The sequence below is a fragment of the Diceros bicornis genome, chromosome 8 (assembly GCF_020826845.1).
Source record: "Diceros bicornis minor isolate mBicDic1 chromosome 8, mDicBic1.mat.cur, whole genome shotgun sequence".
NCBI lineage: Eukaryota > Metazoa > Chordata > Mammalia > Perissodactyla > Rhinocerotidae > Diceros > Diceros bicornis.
The window spans coordinates 61,019,916-61,045,900 of NC_080747.1; the positions used below are offsets into that span (position 1 = coordinate 61,019,916).

Genomic DNA, 25,985 nt, shown 5'->3' on the forward strand with positions numbered 1-25,985 from the left:
CTGTAAGGTCCATAAAAGTGGCACTTTAGGCAACACCACAGAACGGCCTGAAGCTGGAGTGGTGTAAAAAAGGAATTAACACAGCAGGCCTGAGACTGCTGTCCTTAGGCCTGCTCGCAAGGGTGGCTCTTGGCTGGCATCTGGGAACTTGGATTTCAGGAGGGTTCCCACCTTTCCCTAACTGATAAGAAGGGCTCACTGTGCCTAAACTGTTTGTAGAAGCAATGTGGTTTATGCTGAACACCTGCTTTCCTTCTGGGAGTCTGGAACTTGGGAAGGTGTTAGGCAAAGGGTGCCTACATGACTAGACCCCAATAAACTCTTAGACACTGATTCTTTAATGAGCTTTCCTGGTGGACAGCATTTGATATGTGTTGTCACAGTTCTGTGCGACAGGAATTGTGTGTCCTCTATGACTACACTGAAAGAGGACTTGGAACCTTCCTCCAGACTTTGCACCATATGCCTTTTTCCCTTTACTGATTTTCCTTTTACTTGGTATCCTTTTGTTGTAATCCTAGCTGTGAGTACAAATACATGCTGAATTCTATGAATCCCCCTAATGAATCATCAAATTTGGGGGTACTCTTAGGAACTCCCAACACATGGCCTTCTAGAATCAGTCATTGGGTGCGGGCTGCCCCAGGAAGAGGGAGTGCTGTTGGGCAAGGCAGTTCACTCCAGCTGAGGCAATTTCTGAAGAGGGCTGATAGCTGAGGTCTGCCTGCTAGCAGCGCTCCCAGCAGCTGGAGGGCTAAGTCCTTGGTTCCTGAAGGGGGTTCTGGGTGGTACAGCAGAGTGTCCATTGCTTCCTGGAACTCTCCCTAGCACTCACTCCTCTCCATTCTGCCTTAGCCCACAGTTACTCTGTAATGCTCTCATTAATGACAAAATTAGTGATATGTCAACCAACTCCAGAGTAAAACTGCTCTGTCAAGTCCCTCTAGTTATGAAAAGATTAATTTACCAAAGATGGTTCTGCTATGTGTTGGGTTTGACTTATTATGGTTTATAATATTTTGGTACTGTTTGCATTAGATTCAACATAGTCTGAAAAATGATAGAAAACTGGAGATGAGCTGGTATAATACCAGGTAATGTGCAAAACTATCCAGACACCGAAAACAGTGCCTTCCTGTACCCCTGACACTGTTTTTTTGGGCTGGTCTCTTATTTAATGCCTTTCACCCCACAGTGACTTTAAAGTACCCTTATCCCTCTTTCTGCCTAGAGAGTCTGGGCTTCATGCAATGACCCCCAGATCAGAAATGTTGTCAGATGTTTACCTTCATATATATATGCAATAGGTACTATATATATATACATATATATATGCAATAGATACTACATATATATTTATATATACACACAATAGTACAATCAAGTACAATAGTACAATCAATAGAAATAGAATTTGGACAGAGATTTTTGAGTCATCAGTGTAATTACCTAGATGGATTCCAGTGTTTCGAAGATGTAATATATATTTCTGAATATAAATATATATGTTTATGTTGTACACCTGAAACTAATATAATGTTATATGTCAATTATACTCCAATAAAAAAATCCAAAAATAAATAAATATATTTATGTAATATACATTTATAAATATATTACATCTTCCAAACATTGGAATCCATCCAGTACCTACACTGATGATTCACAAATCTCTATCTAAGCTCCATTTCTATTGATTGTATACCCTTACCATCTCTCAGATATAGCCCCCTTCCCACTCCATCTCCAGGGCCATTGCCTTGGTTTAAACCTTTTTTCTTGCCTTCATTACTGCAACAGACTTCTTGGTTTCCCTGTCTCCAGTCTACCTCCGGAGACATCTTTCCAAAATGCCTATATCAATGGGGCCAGCCCTGTGGTTAAGTTCGGCACGCTCCGCTTTGGTGGCCCGGGTTCACAGCTTTGGATCCCAGGTGCGGACCTACAGCACTCATCAGCCATGCTCAGGCAGCGACCCACATACAAAATAGAGGAAGACTGGCACAGATGTTAGCTCAGGGTGAGTCTTCCTCAAGCAAAAAAAAGAGGAAGATTGGCAACAGATGTTAGCTCAGGGCAAATCTTCCTCACCAAAAAATAAAATAAAATGCATATATCAATAATCACATTAAACATAAGTTGTCTAAGCACTCCAATTAAAAGTCAGGGATTATGAGACTGAATAAAAAAGCAAGACTAGGGGCCTGCCCCGTCGTGTAGTGGTTAAGTTCAGCGCACTCCGCTTTGGCAGCCCAGGTTCACAGGTTCAGATCCTGGGTATAAACCTACACCACTCATCAGCCACTCTGTGGCAGCAACCCACATATAAAGTAGAGGAAGATTGGCACAGATGTTAGCTCAGGGCTAATTTTCCTCAGCAAAAAAAAAAAAAAAAAATCAAGACTGAACTATATGCTGTGTACAGGCAGCCACTTTAAGTACAAAGCTACAAATAAGTTAAAGTAAAAGGACAGGGCCAGCCCCGTGGCTTAGTGGTTAGGTATGCGCGCTCTGCTGCTGGTGGCCCGGGTTCGGATCCCGGGCGTGCACCGACTCACTGCTTCTCCGGCCATGCTGAGGCCACGTCCCACATACAGCAACTAGAAGGATGTGCAGCTATGACGTACAACTATCTACTGGGGCTTTGGGGGGAAAAATAAATAAAATAAAATTAAAGTAAAAGGACAGAAAAAGATATGCTATGTTAACACTAATCAAAAGAAAGCTGGAATGGCTAGATTAGTAATAGACAAAGTAGACTTCAGAGCAAAGACTATAATGAGAGAGAAATGAGAAATCATTATTTCATCATCATAAAAGGGTCAATTGATCAAGAGGACATAATAATCCTAAATATTCATGTACCTAGTAACAATGCTTCCAAATTCATGAAGCAAAAACTAATAAAAATACAAAAGGAAATAGACAAATCCACACAGGAGTTGTCAAAAATATGAGCATGGGCAGAGCTGAAAACAGTCCTGGAGAGAGAGGACCAGGATCTGAAAAATCCAAGAGATTATCAAAACCAGTGGGGCTGTGGTAGGCAGAATAATGCCCCCAACTGAAAAAAAAAAGATGTAAAGTAATCGCCATGAGCCAGAGAATGTGGGCAACCTCTAGAAGCTGGAAAAGGCAAGGAAATGAATTCTCCCTTAGAGTCTCCAGAGGCAGCCCTGCCAATCCATTTTAGATTTCTGACCCCTGGAACAACTGTGAGATAGAAAATTTGTGTTGTGTTTTAAGCCACTAAATTTGTGGTAATTTGTTACAACAGCAATAGGAAGCTAATACCTAGGCCAAGATAATATCACAGAACCAAGCCAGGAAAGTGGGAGCAACTGCAAAGCAAGTCCAACTCAGCAGGAGACAAAGAGGAAATCTATAGCAAAGACTGGTTCTGGTTTGATTGAATGAGCCAGTTGATGCATGGCACATGGAGGGACTGCCCCGGTTTAGGGGATAGGGTAAAAAGAGATCCTGAAACACTCAAAAAGTTTTCATATTCCTCTAGCAAGGGACGCTGGACTGGCATAAATAGTGCCCCAAAACAGGAAATTATGTACACGACCGGAGAGTAGGATACAGAGATTCTCAAAAACAGCTAAATGTGAACTGAACTAGGAAGCTCTGTGTGTCACAGCTTCAATGTTACGAAAGGAAGCAAGAACACATGAATGTGGTTGGAATGGGCCAGGAAAGCCTAGCTTGTGCACGCAGAATCCTTCCCTCTAATCTGGCACTCCTGCTTATAGAGGGCCTGATTCTCTGCCCAAAGGAAGAAATACTCTGTCTCTAGGAAGGCCAGAGGTATAATTGGCTCCTCCATTGGATTACTGGGGAGAATGTGATATTCAATAGCCTGAGAAGCGAGCGAGGTTCTCCATGGGTCTCGTGGTCTTCCTTTCATATTGCTTCCTCAAACTTCGTTTCGCCGTAGTTATAACAACTGTCACATCTTTCTGTTGGAGATGTGCTCTGGAGAAATAACTGTCCCCATGCTCCTGCATCCCTCATCTTCCTCCCAGCTGTGCTTCTGGTCATAGAATTGTGCCTGATGCAAAGCAGAGCTGGCAGAGGTGGAAATGGAAATGGAAGAAGAAAATATTGAGCCAGGACCAGGAAACTCAGGAACAGAAGACAGATATAATTTGTAATCTGAGAACCACACAGGGGCCGATGGTGAGCGCTAGTAACAGCAGTTTAAGAGGAAAGGCTGAGAACTTAGCACGTTCAACAATTCCACACATATTTTTCAAGTGCCAGGGACTGTGTTAGGCACTGGAGAACCAACAAACAAAAGGCCCAGTTCCTGCCCTCAAGGAACTAGTAAGAAATTCCAAATGCCATAATCCAGGGATACCAAGGAGTGCATCTCAGGAGAATGGGCTCCTCACTGTGCACTGCTTTATTGGACGACACATATGCTCAATAGATTTCATACTGCAACATCTTCAAGTTTAAGTGTTTGAGTCTCATTCACTTAATATTTATCTTAGGCACATTAAGAAGTTTATAGACTAATGTGTTTAATGTAATAACCCATTGAGTGTACTGCTTTCAAAGCCCCATATGCTATTGTGAGGGATATGAAGATGATAAGAGGAAGGCATTCACAACCTCCAGGGACACACAAGGATATAACACAAATGTAGACAAGTGGGCAATGTGGCAGGGTGGTGGCAATTGCAGGCGCAGAGACTATGAAACTAATGGAGCCTCAAAGTTCTAAAATGGAACATTAGTGTGTCAGTGTGGCCACTTTTAAAGTTCTGTCCAGGCCCTGGATTCTGTTAGCACCCTCCTCGGATATGAGAGTAGGAGATAAAACCACCAGGAGAGAACCAAACAGACCTAGGTTCAAATCCCAAGGCTGCCACTTTATTACACATGAGACCTGGGCCAAGTTACTGTACCTCTCTGAGCATCTACATAGTAGACAACAATACCTTCCTCACCCAGTTGTGGTGAGAATTGTATTTATTTGTGTATGAAACATAGACCATACAATGATCCTTCCATATATGGTTTTTCTTCTTTAAATCCCATGCCAGAAGTGCAGGAAAAGGAGATGACAGGAAGAAGGGCAAAAAGTAAGAAGGAGAAATGCGTTTGATAGGGAATGATATTGGTACAGGCAATGGTGGCCAGGTAAGCTATTTGTGCCTAAAGTAACCTTCCCTCTCTGTGGCAGCTCAAAAGCGGGCAAGGAACGTTGTCCCACTAAAAGGGAAAATTTTATTTAATCACCATCCTCCTCTCCATCCTCCCACCTCAACCCTGAAAAGCCATTTAATCCATCTTAGATATGTCTCATTCATTCATTCATTTATTCATTCAGCTTCATAAAGTACTCTAGACAGTGCTACTCAAAATGTGGTTCACAGACCAGTGTACACGTTAAGGAGCTTGCACCAGAATGTAAACCAACTACATCATGAAGCACATTCTTTAGTTCAGTTGACATTTTTTTCATAGCAAGACTTTCTTGGTGAATGAAACAGTGTGTTGACTTACATTCTGGAATGAGCACCTTATCTCATTCTGGACCAGTCAAAAAGAGTTCACAGGCTAGCCACTTTGAGTAGCACTGTGTCAGAATACCAAGTCACTTACTAAATAGTCAACCTTTGAACTATCCTCAGCTCCATGGTTTGTGATCAGTTGACAGCAGAGGAGTTCCCAACAGATTTGTGCTGGATAATAAACTTCCCAAATCCTTGTGGTGGAGCTTGTGCAGTTGAAAGATAACATGACATCTGACTCAGCAGATCTGGGCCTCGTGCTTTTTAACCCAGAAGTGTTTTATTAAACAAAGATGAGACTGTGCAGGATGCTAACCACAAATACCAGCAATGAGCATCTTGTGGAGATGGATGTTCAGCTGCAGACCTGCCAACAAAGTGCACTCAACAGGCAATTGAACTAACAATGGGGGGTAATGGTGCTTATAAAAGAGGTGGATTTTATAGTGGTACAAAATGTTACCAGGCTACACAGCTGAAGGAAATTACCTCAGAAATCCTGAGGATTTTAAAAAATATATGGTTACCACTCTCACTGTGACACTTGTAGGTGGGTCTTCAGGGTAGGGAATGTCTTATTGAGATGTACATTTCTATGGCCATCACCACTACCTGGCCATATTTTGTTGAAAAGATGGGAGACGGTTTTAACCAGCCATAAAATGTGGCTATCCAAAGGCTTAAACTCACCAAGGCCCCATAGGGACTGGTAAATTTTAGAGTGAAATGAAAAGGTATTCTATAATTTAAATCTAAAAACAATTTTGGCAAGTTATTTTTAAATGTACCTCATGGCAAAGGGACACTGCATGTGCCCAAAGAGGGCGATGGGAGGATTGTTTGTAAGAGCAGAAAATGGAAAGCAATCCAAAATCTAGTGGTAAATGGATGAGTAAAACTATGGTGCACCCATATAAGGCAATAATAAGCAACAATTCAAAAGAAAGAGATCGATCTATATGTATTGGCATGAAAAGAAAAAACATTTTAAGTGAAAAGGAATAATTTAGAAGGCAACTGAAAATATTATCCCATTTATATAAAAATTTTTAAAACCCATCTACAAAACAATTTCCAAGCGTATGTGTGTAAACATATAGAAAAAGGAATAAAAGGATATATGTCAAACTGTTAAATGTGGTTACCTCTGGAGAGGGGAGCATATACTTCTTGTGAAACAGAGCGAGAGAGGAAAAAAGGTAGGCAGGGAGGGAAAGAAAGTTACAAGAACAGCATTCTACAAATTTAATCAAAACCATTTCATCTCTGAAAAATTAAGGGTTGCTTGTTATCATTACCCTCATCGTCTCTGTGAGACATCGCTAAAGTTGGATGCAAGTGTTGAGTTACTACCGTTTCCTGTGACACCTGGATATTTCAAGGAATTCTCCCAAACCCCTGCCAGCTTATCTACTGAGATGTACAGAAACCACTGTCTGGGTAGGTGTGGCTACAAGATTTTAGTTAGCTTGCCTGTGACTGGTCTCCTAGCAGAACCCTAAAAACACCCACCTCATCCCCTGTTGTGACGCTTCCAATCCAGCTTTCCAACTGCCTCAATACCTCAGAAAATTAAAAGGCATGACTTCACAGTGCCAATATCTGAAAAGCGCTGCACACTCTCATAGAGCTTTTCACAGTTTTCATAAAGCCTCATATTTCTGCTTTTTCTTTGTTTCAGATATCCAGGTTCTAGAGGAAATGTTTGTTCGAGGCGGAAAATTACTATTTTTCAGTAACACTGTTAGCTAACGTTTACAAGGTGCCAATCCCCATTCAAGGTGCTCGAATGTTAGTAACTCATTTAACCTCACAGCAACCGTATGAGATAGGTACTATTATTGTTCTCATTTTATAGACGAGGAAATTAAACAGAGAAAAGTTATGTAACTTGCCCAAGGTCTCACAGCTGGTATAATAATACAAAATTGTCATTATACAAAGAGAAGCATTGTTGTCAACCTTGATCTACCACGCCAGACCCACCAAATGTTGAACTGCTGTTGAACATTCACAACACCTGGAGGCTAGACTGCAGTCACTCCATTCGAAGCTCCACATGGGGCAGGTAGAGGCTAAAGGATAAAATATGATCTCACCCTGTGTCTGAAGCTGGGAAAGCCCATCGTTACTCATTACCACAATCTGGATCTGTCTGATGCTACCACCAAGCACAACCAGGGCAGCAGAGCACTCAGGGTGAAGTCACCTTACCACACACGTAGGCAAGACACTCAGGTATCCATGGGGATCACCTGCACAGGAGTCTGTCTAGTCACCTGGTTTCTCTCAGCTCTCAGGACGAATGCATGCAATGATCGAAAGATTGGTCTCAATCTCTGCAAATGCTTTACCCAACCACTGGAACTGACATAATTTTCAACTCCATGTCTACATCTGTAGTTTGTAATCAAATACAAGAGTATAAAAGTTCACAGCTCTTCTTTCCACTTAGCAAGCATCACTAGGCTTAAAATAGAATCTTCATTCCCTATGTGATTTGCTACTATAAGACTGTGTTGGCAATATTTCAGAATCAGTTTTAGCAAACTACATGCAGTATACTGTTTATAGTTTCAGGGACAGCTGGATCCAGGGGTTCAAATGATGTTGGCGGAATCTGATCTATCTCCATACTGCTTTATGAAGCAGGTTGTCCCTTCATGTAGGTATGTCTCTTCACAACTTCAAGTCCAAAGGCAAAAATGTGTGCCTCTTTTTCGTCACTCGTACAAAAGTCCTAGGGCTAGTTTGTTTTTGGTTTTGTTTTTTTTGTCTGTTTTTTGGGGGTTTTTTTTGGTGAGGAAGATTGGCCTTCAGCTAACCCCTGTTGTCAATCTTCCTCTTTTTGTTTGAGGAAGAATGGCCCTGAGCTAACATCTGTGCCCACTTCCCTCTATCTTGTATGTGGGATGCCACCACAGCATGGCTTGATGAGTGGTGTAGGTCCACGCCTGGGATCCAAACCCACAAATCCAGGCCGTCAACGTGGAGGGCCCCGAACTTAACCACTTCGCCACTAGGCCAGCCCCCAGGACTAGTTTTGACTGGGCCTGTTTGACTTGGCTTGAGTCAAATGCCTATCCCTAAACCAATCACTGTGGCCATAGGAATGCTATGCTATGATTGGCAGGTGTGGGTTACAGACAATCCTGGAGCCAAGAGAGTAGGGAAATGATGGTTCCCCAGAGGGAACACAGGGTAATCAGAAGAATTGCGATGGATGCTGAGCCAGCCAAGCAAAAATAACGACAGTGGAGCTCAGAGCAGAGCATGGGTTCTGAGAGGTACAGTGCTGAGGACAGCCTCAAAGTGAAGATATTTGTGTCAGCAAATCTCTTCATGTACATTTGTCCATTAGGATAAGGTGGAATAGTATAGGCATATTTTGGTCCTTGTTATGATCGTGGTAGATAAAGATGCCTTTAAATGCACAATTTGGTTAACTGGGAAACATACAGAACCATTTCATCATTACATTTGGCCCAGAAATTAGGTTCTACTCCTGATCTTATGACAGAATGGTTCTCCAACTCTCTGTGGACCAAACTCATTCATATTCTCTCATTCGTACGATCATGCATTCATGCGGTCCAGAAGAATCTACTAAGTTATCTGCCACGTGGAAAGCACTGGGGTTACCCTCAAATAAATGACACTCTTGGAAGGTAAATCTTCTGAGCAGTGTCCCATCCACTCTCTCCCTATGGGCTGCTGTTCTTCCCACTTGCCCTGTGAAGTGGGTCCATGGTGCTTTTGACAGTTCTGACAGAATAAACAAAAACTTATACAGGGTGATTTCTTAAAACTTTTATAATGGAAAGTTCCAAACAAAAGTAGAGAGTATAATAAACTGGAATGCACCCATCACCCAGCTTCAACAATGATTAAACATGGGCAATCCTGTGCTGTCTATACTGCCACTCACTCCCCATCCACTGATGATTTTGAAGCAAATCTCAGACAGCATATAATCTGTAAATATTTCATCATCCATGTCTAAAAGGTAAGGACTCTAATTTTTCTTGATGAAGCCATTTATCTTTATCACATCTACAATAATCCCTTAATATCATCAAATATCCAGTCAGTGTTCACATTTCCCCAATTGTCTTTTTTTCTTTTTTTTTTTACAATTTGTTTATTTGAAACAGGACCCAAATAAAGTCCAAACATAATTGGTTGATAGGTCTCTTAAATCTCTTTTAATCTGTAGGTTTCCCCTCTACCTCTTTTTATTTATTTTGCCTTGAAAAAGCAATTTTTCTTAACAAACCAAGTCTTTTGTCCTACCCTACATGGGAATTCTGAGGATACTTTCACAGAGCTTTTACAGCAATAAGTTGACAAAAGGATATCAGAGCACACCTAGCACAGTGATTAGAGCAAGAATTCTGGAGCCGAGCTGCCTGGGTTCATATCACAGCTCTGCCACTTACTAGCCACGTGACTTAACCTCTCTATGCGTCAGTTTTCTCATCTTTAAAGTGGGGATGACAATAGTACCCACCTCACTGGGTTGTTTTGAAGATTAAATGGCTTAATGTATGTACAATAATTACAGCAGTGATGCTAGGAATACAGTGAATGATATGTTATGCAGTTGAGGAAGCTGAGGGGCCGTGATGCTGACTGGTCCAAGGTCTCACAGCTAAGTGGTGGCAGGGCAAGGACTAGAACACTGATTTATCCCATTGGTTTAATACTCTTTCAAACCATCAATTAATGAGGGCTCTCGTGGAGTGGGCATCACTCTGATCCTGACTGGGATGTTATCGCCATTCTGTTGTTAAATCACTGAGGTGACTTTAGGAAACTTCTCCAGGCCTTCGTCTCCTGATCCACAAAACGGGGGAATTGGAGATGTGTCTAAGGTGCCAGAAATCCCTTTTAGGGATTTCCCAGGGGAAGATGCCCTAGTAAACCTTGCAGAGGAGTCACACAGTCCACTGCAGAGCCGCACCTTCAAATCAGCATCAATCATACAACCTTTAGATTCTCCAAAGGAGCATCTGCCCCCGTCCTTCTGACAGACCCTGAGCCACCCCCAGGCCTCCAGGAGGTAAGCCTTGCAGCGCCAACCAGTCGCTACTCCCTCAGCCTGACTCAGGGGCAGGCCTGTTACCCTCCACGCCCCATGCTATCTGACAAACGTAATCCTGATTCACGGCAGCCCTAATGACAGCTTCCCTGGATCACTCACCACGGCCATGTGAGGGGAATGCCTCTCCCAGACAGCTGCAGCAGTTTCTGCAGTGAGAGACTAGCCTCACTGGACATAACTGTAGCTCACCTTTGCTTCTCTGAGGCCTGGCAGCAAAACGGGGCCTTCATCCCAACGGGACCGCAGAGATGAACAAGGCAAGGTGCAGCTGATCCATTCCTCATGCCAACATCCCAGTGGGTCCTTGAGGGTGTGAAAGGCGGTTCTGCAGAGCAGCCCTCAAAGCCATAGATGGACACTAGAACAGTCCAGCCTTTCTGAACATCGCTGGTCTAAACTGCTGGTGGTGATTTTTTTCCCTCTCAGGCTGCTAGCTTCCATTTCAATTAATACAGAAGGATGGTTTATATTGTCGCAATTTGAGCATCTAAAATAAATTACTTACCAAAAACCATGTTCATTGTAACCAAATCCAGTGTCTTCAGTGTTTGAGCTTCCTGAAATTCTCAACATATTTTTAAACCACCAGGAAGGATGTAAAGGGAGACTGAGAGGGGAGCACAGCAGAGAAGTCGGCATGAGATTTTCCCCACAATATAGATGTTGGGCCTCCAGTTGAAAGACAGGCTGTCCTGAGACAGGGAGGGGCTCTCCTCATGGGCGTCTTTCTGAAGTACATTTGTTAGAGGCAGTTCAATGCTCCCAAACCAGCCTGAAATTCCTAAAGTCATCCCACACATCTCTGGTCAAGGAGCACTTGGATATGCCCTTCATTATCCACAAATGCCCGGGTTCTTATTTAGAAGCATCTGCTTTATTAAATCTCTTCATAGGTGCTTGTTCCCTAAACCTGCAGAGCAGCCTATACATACATGAAAGTGAGAGGAGAGAATATGGGTATGTATTCATCAGGATTCTCCAGAGAAATAGAACCAACAGGATGTGTGTCTATAGAGGGGGAGATTTATTTTAAGGAATTGGCTCACGTGATTATGGAGGCTGGCAAGTCCAAAATCTGCAGGGGAGACTGGCAGGCTGAAGACTGAGAGAAGAGCTGACGTTGCTGTTCAAGTCCAAAGGCCATTGTCTGCTGCAGAGTTCCCTCTCGCTCTTGCTGAGAGGTCAGTCTTGTGTCTTTGTTCTAGTCGGGCCTTCAGCTGATTGGATGATGCCCACCCACAATCTGCGTTACTCAAAATCCGCCAATTTAAATGTTAATCTCATCCAAAAACATCCTCACAGAAACATCCAGAATAATATTTGACCAAATATCTGGGCACCATGTCCCAGCCAAGTTGACACATAAAGTTAACCATCACAGGGTATGAATGGGAGGAGAAAGAAAGGAGGTGAAATTGCCCTGGGCTCGGATCCAAAAAGCAGTGTGCGGCAGAGAGCTAGAGACTCTGGGTAAAGCCACCTTCCTGCCTTCATGTCCTTCGCTGACAGGGACTTGCTGGACAACAAGGTGCATGAAGGCACATGTACAGCCAGAAACCCTTGTCCTGCCCCCTCCCCATTCGTCTATCCACGTATTCCAAACTATTTCCTGAGTGTCCACTATGTGCCAGGCACTGAGGCTACAACTGTAACCAAGACTCGGTTCTTCTGTATACTCAAAAATGGTTAAAATGGGGGCCGGCTTGGTGACATAGTGGTTAGGTTCATGCACTCCACTTTGGCGGCCCAGGGTTCACGGGTTCGGATTCCAGGCGCGGACCTATGCACCGTTCATCAAGCCATGCTGTGGCAGGCATCCCACATATACAGTAAAGGAAGATGGGCACAGATGTTAGCCCAGGGCCAATCTTCCTCAGCAAAAAGAGGAGGATTGGCAACAGATGTTAGCTCAGGGCTAATCTTCCTTACCAAAAAAAAAAAAAAAAGGTTAAAATCATCATTTTTTAGTTGTCTATTTATCACAATTAAAAAAATAAATAGTTTTTTTAAAGACTCAGTTCTTGCCATCAACGGTCTCAAAGTCCAGAGAGAGAGGACAGATACAAAGCACAACATCAATGTAGGGATCACCCATGGTAAGACCAGGCAGGCCAGAGAACCCAAAAGTCTGCATTGGTCAATGGAAAATGCGCCTCACCTACCTGCTCACCTCATCCTTTCTCTCCCCTCTGAGCAAAGCCACCCTGGACATAAGAATTTCTGGCACATCATCAATCAGCTGCAAGTCAAATTCTGCTTATTGCCCCAATGTGAAAATCATACTTTTGTCGTCCTGCAACTTCACTGTACCCCTCTGCAGACTAATTGTAAAGTTCCTTAGTATTTACTCACTGAAGTGCCAATGTATTTTTACTCTCCCAATTTTTCTTTATGGAAAAAGCAATATTATAATAATATTTTTTTGATTCAACCATAATCTCACCACCTGATCACGCAACCACAGCAGTCAAATTCTCAGACCAAAAACCTTGGTTTTTATCTGACTCCTCGGGTCTCTCACACTCTACTACCAATTCATCAGGCAATCCTGTGAACTTGACCTTCAGGATATGTCTAGACTCTCCCTGTTTCACACACCTCCACTGCCACCACCCTAGTCTGCATCACCACCATCTCCCCCTATACTATTGCTATAGTCTATTACAACGGGACTGCCTGCTTGCACTCTTGCCCCCAACAATCTATTGGTCAGAGTTGTCCTTTCAAAAGGAAAGATAGATCATGTCACTCCTTTCTGCAAAATCTTCCAACAGCTTCCCATTTCACTCAGAGTAATGACTATCTCCCATTATTCCTTGACCTTATCTCCTACTACTGTCCCCCTGACTCACTCTGCCCTGCTACAATGGCCTCCTTGCTGTTGTATGTTATATGTTGTGCCAACTCCTGTCGCAGGGCCTTTGCACTGGTTGCCCCCCTCCCTGACACACTCTTGCCCCAGATATCCACATGGAAAACTTCCCACCTCCCTCAAGTCCTTGTTCAAATATCATCTTCTACTTAAAACTGCAATGCCCACCAACATTTCTTACTCTATTATCTTTTATTTTTCTGTAGTACACATTACAGGTTATTCTAACATTCTAATACATTATATAATGTACTACTTTGTTATATTTATTGTTTATTCTCCATCTCTACCCCACTAGACTGGTAACTTCACTAGGGCAGGTCTTTTTGTCTATTTTGCTCATGGATGTAGCCCAAGCCCTGAAATAGTGTCTAGCACATAGTTAAATAAATAGTTGTTGAATGAATGATGAGAGCAAAGTATACATCCTCAAAGCAACATTCTCCGGTCCAAACACCCAGCTTCTCTGGGCTCCACACCTGGGGAGGAGAACACGAGGGACTTTCCCCTAAAAAGTTCACAAAGCCTTCTTGACTAGTGTTCCTTCTGTAATGACACATGTCACTAAAGCATACTGGAAACTTTTTATCAGGGCAACCTAGACACAGACACTGGACAGGATGAAACAAATGAATAACTCCATCTTGGTTGACGTTTGGTTGGAACAAGTTCGATGGCAAGACATGGCTGAACCACGTGACCCTTCAGTCACCAACAACTATTTCCTGACACTCTCTCCCCCAAAAACATTACAAATATTGCTATATTTGTAGCAATCCCAAGTATTTAGTAGTAGAGAGCTGTTCTTAGTTATTTTTCACAGGAAAGTCGATTGGCCTATGCCTGTTATCAGGCATTCTGTGTAAGTGACACATACGGGAGACTAACTGTGGGGTGGGAGGCTCACGTGACACCATAGGTGTAGTAGACACAAATCAGGGTAGCTCCTTGGCTTACATCTCCAGTGGCCCAGTCTCTGTTACCCCGGCCTCCTCTTCTAGTAACTAATCCCTCCCCCGCTCCCCAGCCACACGACCAGAGTTGGCCAACCAGAGTTCTCCCCTGGGTTGTTTCTAAGGGAAGAGCCTCTTTCCTCCCAGACTGTTACACCAGAGGGTATAAAACAAAAGAGTCAATTTAAATAAAAATATAAATTCATTAACGAATTAGTGAATAAATGAATGAATGAATTTTTTAAACAAAGTAGATATATTGAATTAGAAGAAAGAACATGAACTTTGGGTCAGAAAAATCCCAGTTCTGAGTCTTAATATCTTTGAGTCTTCAAGAAAGAAATGTAACTCCTCTTGAGTTCTATATCACCTCCTCACGAAGTTATTGTAAGAAAAACACCTAACACAAACTGGCTACGCGGATATTGGACCAACAACAGTGACCCAAAGCCATTACAGCTTTCTTGATATTGGGAATATGGAAATTAGAATCTCATTGATCAGCCTTCAACTAAATGATAAAGTTATGATTTGTGGAATTTTAAAGTATATGACTGCAAAAATATTTTTATCAAAATTATCACATTTGAAATAAGCTTTCAGAAATATTTCCTTTTTTTTAAGGTAAAGATTTTTGCAAATGAATCTGATAACCTCACAACAGCTTCACTGATTCTGTGTGTTGTTGAACACTTGGTTCCACTCTATGTACAAATAAATAAGATATGGCAAGACTTACTCTACACACCAACAATGAGGAAATAAGTTAGAATTTTCTGTGAAATAAGAATTTAATGAAATATTTAAAAATTTGTTCCTTTTGAAGTTTCATTTCTTTATTTTATAAATTTCAGGACAAGAGATGCAAACACAGAAAAATACTACACTGTTTGGCTTTTGTTATTTATTTTTATCAACATTTAAATTGAAAGCTCATCAGAAATCCAATACTGAAAAGAAAGAGGATCAGAAGAAATGATACAAATGTCCATCAACTAAAAGTTTGGTTAAATAATTCACAACACATTCATAAAACGGAACACTGGGCAGTAGTTAAAGAGATTACGTGGATCTAATTTTATTGACACGGCAATGCGTTTCCAATGCAGGAGGCAAAGTAGCACATGTAACACAGCCCTTGAGGTAAAATAATAGAGTATGTTTCTCTGCATCGCAGCGTCAGTATTTCCTCTCTCTTAACACTCAGAACCCTGTATTGTTATTCCTCAGTTAATATTTAATGTCTCTGCCAGACTGCACACTCCACGAGAGCAGGAACTCTATCTTCGCCTCAGGGCCTAGACCAGTGTCTGCACATGATACGTGGTCCACAGGGAGCTCTTGAATGAGGGGGTAATGCCTCAATCTAAGGAACTGTGCTTGTTCTGGATGATCCCTACTTCCTTTCCAAACTGCTGACAAATCATCCCTTTAAGCATCTGTTCTAGAATTCTGCCTAGGATTGTCATCAAATGGAATTTACCATTTTGTAGTTTGTGAGTGTTAGCATTCTTACTCATTTCAGTTCTCAGTTTGCACAGTCTCCCTTGTTAGATTGTCAGCTGTTGGAAGCCAGGGACTGTGTTCTGTTTTGTTCTTTCTGCAATGCCTGAGAAAATGTTCTGCTCAGAGTGAAGGCCTTTGGAGTGATTGAATGATTTGGCAAGTATAACCTCCTAAGAGAACAAAGTAAGAATTAGAGTCACTATAATTTAATAAGTATAACTCCCTTTCATGCACCAGGCACTGTGTTTGGAGCTTTATGTCAATTACAACAGTCCTCTACGGGAAATACCACAAGCCCCATTTTACAGATGAGGCACCTGAGGCTTCAAGTCTCAGGGACCCACTCCCAGTCACCCAGCCAGTAAGAAAAGGAACCAACATTGGAGCCAGTTTTTTCCAACTCCAAGGTCCATGCTCTTAATCACGTATGACCATACCCTCCGATTCCTCCAGCAGGTGACAGACAGTCCTTCTCTCAGGAAACAAACCAGGCCCGGACGTATCATGGCCATCTTGTGGGCCATTTGATGAACCAGAAGGAACCCTGGAAGAGAACTCAGGAAGTTAATCTCCCCAAATTTTCATATTTCTTTAGACAGAGACCGCAATGGCTACAAGAGAAGACAGTTTTCTGATTCTGCTGCCCTTGGCTCCTGGACAAAAGCAGAGAAGAGAAGAAAAAGCCATAAACCCTGATCGGAGGCCTGTGAACAGCCTCTTCAAACCCCGTGGGTCCGAAAGCCTCTGGATAATGCCCTCCCCATCGAGTTTGGCTTTTTTAAGTAAGTAAGCTACACAGAGAGAAGCAGCGTTGAGTGTTTCCTGGACAGACTCCTTCTCTTACAGAGGGAGACCCATACACACGAGTAAGAGAAGGCACTAACGTGGGAGAAGATTTGAGGGAATTAAGGGGTAGTGAGGGTGTGGTTGTCCACAACCCGACTCCAAGGACAGATGAAAGATGTTTGGCTGTCATTACAAGAAGCTTCTGGCTGAGAAATACTGTCTGGTATTTCCTTGTGGATTTCTTACCCTCATACCACAAGCCCTCATCGCTGTGGTCCACTGTGCAATGCCAATTACCTGAATCAGGCTGCTGGTGACTCACCAACTCCCCTTTAAAGCAACGTTGGGCTCAAGGCAGCGACTGCTCAGGATAGAAGCCATGGCTCACAGACTCTGCTTCTCCTACTGGCTGTTGGTCTGCTGGTTGGTGGTAACTGTGGCAGAAGGTAAGGTTCTTGTTTTTATTCCACTGTGGGTCCACTAATTAATAAGTTGTGTGAAAAGACAAAATTTGGCTCCATGATTATACATATCCATAAATTGGAAATACGTCAGCTTCCATCAGTCTGTGTGGTTAAAGAGAAAGAGGAGAAATTTTATCCTCTGAAGACTTTGGTCCTAGCCTCAGCTCTGGCTTTGCGACTTTAGACCCACTTAACCTCTCTGACATCAATCTCCTCAGATGTGAAGTGACAGTATTAATAATATTCATTACTATGGGGGTTGCGAGAACCATCATACGAGCTATCATACGAGAAAGTTCTTTAAGCTTAAAACGCTAAACAAATACTAGTTATTGTTGTTATAAGGCTAACAATTTCCACTCTGAATTACGGCGATGTCCACCTCTTTATATCCCCAGCAGCACAGTAATTTGCAGGTGGCGTGTGCTTAGTCTCTGTTTGTTAATTGCTTTAATTAATCACATCTTTTCAGCTGTGACTTGGTGCTACTGAAATGAGCATAGATTTCTTTCTTTAGGATTATATGAGATTCAATTTCTCCACTGTTCCTATTCTCTTTCCTTTCCCCCACTACAAAATTGCCCAGTGGCCTGAGCCTTAGAATTGGTTTGCAAACCCCTGGGGAAAGGAAAGAAAAGGATAGGGAAGAAAGAAGAAAGGGAAGTGAGAGAAAGGGGGACCTGGATCTGAGGTTTTTTTCACGGTTCACCTTAGTTCCACAACTAGATACTGTTCAGGGAGCAGAGACCCAGGAGTCAAACAGAGTCCTTCTCCCCTTTCACATGCCCCTGGGGGCTTTGCAAGGGCTCAGCCAGACCCTAGTCATCCCCCACCGAGCTCCCCGCTGCCATATCCCAAAGCTCACAACAGAGCCAAGAGAGGCAGCGACGTCAGAGCAGGTGGTGAGACCACCAGAGGTCACCGTGTCCAATCTCTGCGTGGGCTCTGGCTATCAGAGGACGAGGGGACACAGATTGCAGATAATACCTGCCAAATCCCAGAACAGGGCCCGCAAGCATCACCTACTAAGAAGGACAGCTAAATGAGGCACCATAAAACAGAACCAGCCACCTGACACCTCTTTCCAGAAAGTGATCCGCCGTTCGGGAAACTTTGTAGATATGTAGCTAAACAGGTTGTAATGAGATTAGAGGCTTATTCACATCTGAAAAAACACCAGTTAACATGTGAGATTTGATTTCTGAATCTGGCTCACTCCTCCCCACCATCTCTCAGACTGGCATGGAAGTCCTTCAGATGGAGCTTCACTTGATCCAAGTTCCAGCTCCGGCTTAATGGACTCAGCTCATAGCTCACTGACACGCACCATCTGGCTCTGCCCCCGGGGCCACATGCGGGTCTGCAGTCTCACCCTGTCCTCTCTCCTCCCCGGCCACTGCCGCTGCTCCCTCTTCCTGCCTTCCCCTCTGTTGATTGCAATTCTGTTCACATGATGACGTGTCAATGTCACTATAGTATTGCCTTCACAAGGCTTTCTTAAGACACATAATTTTAAATTGCAGTCTCTCTTGGACATCTTGGAATCCTTGTAACAATCTGTACCTCACCCACGGCACTCGCTGCATTCTGCTCTGTATTACAGATCCATGTACTTGCAGCGTCTCCCCACTTCTCGAATGCAGGCCCTGCGTCTTTATCATCTCTGCATTTGCCACAGCACCTGACGCAGTAACCTGCACACTATTGAAACGACTAGACTTACAGCATAGAATTGGACGAGGTCTGTGGGACACTTTCTAGGCTCCACATTCTTGTCTGTAAAATTAGAGATTTGGCCAAAATAGCCAGTCATTCCGTGAGTTTACAAAATGAATTGAGTTGCAGTTATTGTGAGTAAATTAATCACAGGACTTATATTTCTTTCTGGTTCAACTGTGAAAGCACATGAAAATTTTTCTAATGCTCCACGTGCCATGTAAAGGAAGAACTGCATATTTATACATCAAGTGTAAAGCATACTTCTCTTGAAAATCAGTATAGTTCATTACAAACCCGCTATTGTCTGCCCAAATAACCACTGACTACAAGTAATTATATATATATATATATATATATATTTTGTGTGTGTGTGTGTGTGTGTGTGTGTGTGTGTCTGTGTGTGAGGAAGACCAGCCCTGAGCTAACATCCAATGCCAATTCTTCCTCTTTTCGAGGAAGACTGGCCCTGGGCTAACATCCGTGTCAATCTTCCTCCACTTTATATGGGACGCTGCCACAGCATGGCTTGCCAAGTGGTGCGTTGGTGCGCACCTGGGATCCGAACCAGCGAACCCCAGGCTACCGCAGCAGAGCACATGCACTTAACCACTTGTGCCACCGGGCCGGCCCTGGTAGTTATATATTTTTTAAAAGTCTTCTCATCCTTACTTTTTAAAAAAAAACAAAAAAGTACTAGTTGTTGGTATGCTGTGAATTTCATGTCTAGACTATAATAAACCCATTTAAAATTGATATCCATACCCCAACCAATATTTTGGATTAATTTTTGATTACACTCCAATTTTAAGTGTAAGTTACTGTGAATTCTCTGAGACTGGGAGTAAATACTCACTGAGCTTCACAAAAATCTACAGAGAGGGACACTCAACATCTACATGACCATTCATTCAATCTATCAACTAGGTACTGGGCACACTCTAAGCAGGGACTACTCTAGGAACTAGGGACATAGCAGAGACCAACAGTCAACAATCCCTGTCTTCATGGAGATCGTGTTCTAATAACATCTGTGCCCTTTAGTCCTATCAATAGTGCACAGATTTTATATATAAAATGTAACCAGGAGCCAGCCAGTGGTGTAGTGGTTAAGTTTGCATGCTTAGCTTTGGTGGCCCGGGGTTCACAAGTTTGGATCCTGGGTGCAGACCTATGTACCACTTATCAAGCCATGCTGTGGCAGGCGTACCACATATAAAGTAGAGGAAGATGGGCATGGATGTTAGCCCAGGGCTAATCTTCCTCAGCAAAAAGAGGGAGATTGACAACAGATGTTAGCTCAGGGCTAATCTTCCTCACCCAAAAAAAAAAATCTAACCAGATGGGCCCAAGAAAATGGGGCTTGTGGAACAGAATCTTTCCACAGCATTCAAGATTAATAACAACAGTAGCTAACCCCTACTGAATGCATACCTGTGTGTTCTGAGCACTTGACATATCTTATTTCAGGTAATATAACAAGCCAATGAGATAGGTAGTAGAATTTTCTCCATTTTACAAATAAAAGGAGGCTTAGAGAAGTCAAGGAACCTGTCAATGGTCACACAGTTGTTAAATGGCAGAGCTCAGGGAGCCTGGCTCTAGAGCCTATGCTTTTAAACACTATGCCAGTCTGCCTCTCAAAATGTTTTCAATCTGCATTTAAGTATTTGACCTACTTTGGTCTGATTAAGGTTGCAGAAGAGCTCTCATCTTTGACATTCAGTGCCTTTGGTGGCATGTCAGTATGTTACATAATAAGAAATATTTGCTGATTAGTGATCACATTATTCCTGAGAGGTAGGACCATGGTAACTTTTGCAATTATAGCAACTGAGATTTCTCTTAATCAGTTCAATTCCACTGTAGGCACTGTGCTGGGGATGAGGAGAGAGTGGTCTGTGGGATGGTCATGTGGATATTTCAGTGGAGGAGGAATATTACTGAATAGTAATCACATGACTGATGAGTATGACAACAGTGGACTCACAGGGTGCTGGGGAACATATTGCCAGGGGCCTTAAGCCCTCAGGCGGGGAAGGCCACCCTGAGGAAATGAGGCCTGTAATCTATGTAGGAGTAGGCCAGGCAAAGAGGGCGGGAAATGATGCTCTAGGCTTCTGGAACCAACTTTTTAAAAGCCCAAGACCATTGATGAGCTTTGCCAAAGTAGTTCGTGTGGAGTGGAGGAAGTAGAGTCAGATTCCAATAGATTAAATAGGTGGGAGGGAAAATGGAGTCAGAGTGTGTAGACTTCTCTTTGAGATGGGAGAAATAGGAACCAAAGACATTCATGGCAGATCATCAAAGTTTTCTCTCTAAAACGTGAAGCTAAGTAATCTACTCAGAACAGTAGAGAGAATTTTGAAGAGAATTCCTCAAATGAGTGAAGGTATTTTTTTAATGTATTTATTCTTTTTTTGCTTTTTTTTTGGTGAGGAAGGCTGGCCCTGAGCTAACATCTGTGCCAATCCTCCTCTATTTTGTGTATGGGATGCCTCCACAGCATGGCTTAACCAGCGGTGTGTAGGTCTGCGCCCGGGATCCAGGCCTATGAACCCCAGGCCACCAAAGTGGAGCGTGCAAACTTAACCCCTACACCACAGGACCGGCTCCATGAAGAAGGAATTTTGAAGGGGCTTTGAGGAGAGAATCAACGGTTTAGAAGACAATGGGAATGGAGCGGAACGAAGATAAACATGAAAATTAGTGAGCAGTGTTAGCTTAGCCAAAGTTGGAGACCATGAATGGCATCAACCTACTCACTCAGATGTGCGGCCTTAACCTTATAAGGACCTGTGACAGATTCCCAAACCATTCCCCATGGCTCCCACATTTTAGAATACTCGTGCTAGCCAACCAGTGACTGAAATGGTCATCATGTGTCTAGTCTGCTGGAAGAATGTGGTTTTATGTGGTCCTGCCCACATTCTTGGGTTGGTTACTAGGACAAGCTTGTATCTTGATCTTGAACCCTTGGAAAGTCTCAGAAGAGAGTACTGAACACTACTGGACATCCCAGAGTTAGAGAAATCTGCCTAGCAGGCTCTAACACCCCGTCGTCGGCAGGAGGATTTGGAGAGTAGCCTCAGTTTTTAAGAAATGAGATGTCTACAAGGAGTGGGTGGTTGGTTTGTTTTCAACAGCTGGAGTACAGCTTACTGAGTGGCAGAGCTCAAGACCTAGCTAAGCCTGATCTGATAGCAAAATGTCAAGATGGAGCTTTAGAATAAGGCCAGCTTCTCACCTAGCAACTGGATTCTTGGTAGAAAGTTTTCACATTACAAAGGTTCAGAACTAATCTAATTGTGTAGGAGGAGAGAATGAGTAATGTGGGACTTAATCATCTTCTGTAGTTCAAAATGTCTTAATCTAGTTTCAATCATCATATTTCAATACTTGGTAGCCTGGGTGGGTATGGGAGAAAGGGTCAGTATTTCATTCAAGAAACAGATACCCATTCAAGCTAGCCTTAAAAAAGAGTAAAGCTGGATGTGGAGTGATTATTATAAGGATATCTTCAAGAACCTTAAGTACAGTCAGCCCTCAGAGGCACCAGTGCTGGAAAGTCGAAAACCAAGGCTACTTTCACCATCTCTCATTTACCACATGGTCTCTTGTCTCTTTTTCTCTTTGAGACGCCTCCCCCATTGTACAGCTTCTATGGAAAGACTGGCTTCTCTGCTTACCCTATATTCAACTAGCCAAAACCTAACACTCCAGCCCCTGCCCTACACCTTCCACTAACTGTATCTCTTTGTAGAAATTCTCAGGTGAGAATCTGATTGGTCACTGGCCAGCCAATGAATGAATTGAGTGTCTAATAGCAGCCAATCAGCTGTAGCCAAGGTGTGTAGGACTGATTTTTCCAGGGATTATGGGTGAAACAGAATCTCTGGAAGGGCTGTGACTACAGGCAGGCAATAAGCATATCCAATATAGCCAAGAAACTTGAATTCAGCTGTTCTAAAGGTGAGGAGAATCTAGCTCTTTTTAAGTGCCTCAGTACTGTCAACTTCCTGTAGGGAGTTCATTTTTCCATCATTCACACTCAGCAGCCCTTTCCAGGCCAGGATTGGCATGTCTCTAAGGCAGTGAGGAGTAATTTTCTAAAGGGAAGCTTACTTTTTCATAGCCAATCCAATTGGATAATACAGCAAGAGGGAAGACCTTGACACTTGAGCTTGACCCAAATTTCCTCTCAGGAACTCATTTCATCCTGGCCCTCAGTGCTGGTTCCCCTGCTGCATGCGGATGCCCCTCTCTTCTTCTTCAGGGAGTGATTTTGCTTCCAGGGCAAGTGAAGCTGGCCTTTTGGATTAATGGCCTTCAAGAGGCAGTTATTTTTATTTTCTTAACATTAATTAAGTTCTTTTTTCCATTGAATTTTCTTTCTTTAGTTATAATTTGCACACAATAAAATGCATAAACTTTGGGGCCAGCCCTGCGGCCAAGTGGTTAAGTTTGGCGTGCTCCATTTCAGCGGCCTGGGTTCACAGGTTCAGATCCCCAGGTCAGACCTACACCACTCATCAGCCATGCTGTGGCAGCAACCCACATATAAAATAGAGGAAGATTGGCACAGATGTTAGCCTAGGGCTAAACTTCCTCAAGTGAAAAAAAGGGGAAGATTGGCAACAGATGCTAGCCTAGGGCTAATCTTCCTCAGCAAAAAAAAAACACAAACTTAAGGGTAAAGATTGATCACATTTTACATATACATATATATGTGTGTGTATGTATATAGAGATATGTGTGTACATATGTATGTATGTGTATATATGTAAATATGTGTGCACACACCTGTGTGTGTGTGTGTGTGTGTGTGTGTATCCGTATCCATGTAACGTTCACCCAGATCAAGATCTAAAGAACTCTCTGGTTACTTTTTCCCCTAAATAACGCCTCCCCTAACCCTAAGCTTTTTTTTTTTTTTACCATAGATTGGTTTTGCTTGTTCTTGAACTTCATATAAATGGAATCTGATAGTATGTACTCTTCTGTGTTTAGCTTATTTTGCTCAACATAACATCCGTGGAAGGCATCCATATGGTTGTATTAGTAATTCCTCCTTTTCATTGTGGAGTAGTATTTCATTGTGTGACTATACACTGTTTATCCATTCTCCTATTGATGGACATTTGCATTGTTTCCAGTTTTAAGCTAATACAAATAAAGCTGCTGTCAACATTTGTGAACTAGTCTTTTGTAGACATATGCACTCATTTCTTCTGGATAAATTGCCCAGAGTGGAATTGCTCAGTCAGAAGGTGTGTCCATGTTTCATTTTATTAAACTTTGGCAATTCTTCCAAACATGCTTTGAGACTTCTCTGTTTTTTCTCTTCCAATCTTTCTCCCCTGCTGACACCTATAGTATCTCCCTTCTGCTCTTCTCTGACATGGATTTTTCTTACCCCAGGACAAGAAGAGGTGGTCACCCCTCCTGGAGGCTCACAAAATAATGGAGACCCTACAGACTGCCAGATCTTTACACTCACCCCTCCACCCATCACAAGGAACCCGGTGACGAGGATCCAGCCCACCCCAAGAACACCCAAGTGTCCATTCTGGTTTTTTCCACAACGAAGGCCCAGAGTCTACATTAGGTTTCCAAACAGACCTTTCCTCCCTCCAAGATGCAACCGCCGTTTTCAGTTTCACCCATTTTTTTGGCCACACAATCGCCTTCCTCCTCATTATAAACGTTTCCCCGGAAGAAATCTCTGTAGTGGAAGCTCATCTGAGGAAAGCAGAGAGAAAAGATAAGCCTCAAACATGCTGAAGCAAAAGAGGCCAATGCCTCAGAAAAGACTATAAAAAGATTTCTGTTTTCTTTTTCCAAACTAAAACTATTGGATTTGAAAATTAAGCATCTTAAACACCACTGACTAGAAATTGTTTTTCTTGTCAGCAGTGAAGACACTTGTTTATAGGTTATTGATGTTTGCAAAATAGGAGCAGTAACTACATTATTCTTATCCCCAACTTTTTATGATCACAGGATATTTATGCAAATGAAATCCTAAAATGGGTAGTTCTAATAATTTCTATTCATACTACGATGCCAGAAGAATCAGCTCCCTCTTCTACATGAGTGAAGAGCATTTGAATAAACTGAGACCATTATAAACCAAATGAAGACATTAATGACACTCTTTTATACTCACTGGAAAACTTACAGAGCACTTACAATGTGAACTTTCAAAGAAATTTTGGAAAACTGAAAGCTTTATTTTATTCTCTGTTTGGCAGTGGTGTAGATAGTGGTTATTTATTCATTTATTATTTTTTTTTATTGAGGCATAATTGACATAACATTATACTAGTTTCAGGTGTACAATGTAATGATTCAATATTTGTATATATTGCAAAATGATCACGACAGTAATTCTGGTTAACATCTGTCATCATACATAGTTACAAAACTTTTTTTCTTGTGCTGAGAAATTTCCAGATCCACTCAAGTCTTTTAACAGCAACAAAAAAAGAAATTAGAAAGATTAAAGCAAAACAAAGTTATGGGAAGTCTGACTATAGATAATATTTTAAAGATATCATAAACTGAATTACCTAACCCAAAAAAACCCTTTTGGGTTAAAGATCCATTTACATATCTAAATGCACTTTAATGTTAACATTTTAAACAACCAGTGCAAATTAGTTTGATAAGTATCTCACTGTTTCTCCCATTATCATCATACAGATACTAGCTTAAATAATATACTTTCCCTAAAACTTTCAACGTGGTTCTAGCCTCAAAGTCTGAGTAAAAGTTTACATGAATGTTCTCATAACGCTAGAACTCTACAGACATAAGTTCACCCAACTATAGGAACCTTGTATTCCGAGGGTGCAATATAAGTAACAAATCCTACAGATTGCATTCATTGGTTATTTCTTTAGCCATTCTGTAAATACTGCCTCCTGTTTGTGCCGCTCATCTTGCCTGTAACATAGAAACTCTGGTTTTGCATGTGTTGTCTGCAGCTTACACCTGTTCCTCCCAAGAACTGCGTGCAAAAGTGACTGCTGCTGCTGCCTCTACAAAGAAAAACAA

At 42.4% G+C, this 25,985-nt stretch overlaps 1 protein-coding gene across 1 annotated transcript; it reads left to right on the forward strand.

The window, feature by feature from the left end:
• The first annotated feature begins 17,125 nt into the window (after positions 1 to 17,125).
• ODAPH (odontogenesis associated phosphoprotein) lies at positions 17,126 to 24,694 on the forward strand. The gene is made up of 2 exons (XM_058546350.1): positions 17,126 to 17,192; positions 24,348 to 24,694. The coding sequence occupies exons 1-2, from the start codon at positions 17,126 to 17,128 to the stop codon at positions 24,692 to 24,694; spliced, it is 414 nt and encodes a 137-aa protein (XP_058402333.1).
• The last annotated feature ends 1,291 nt before the right edge of the window (positions 24,695 to 25,985 follow it).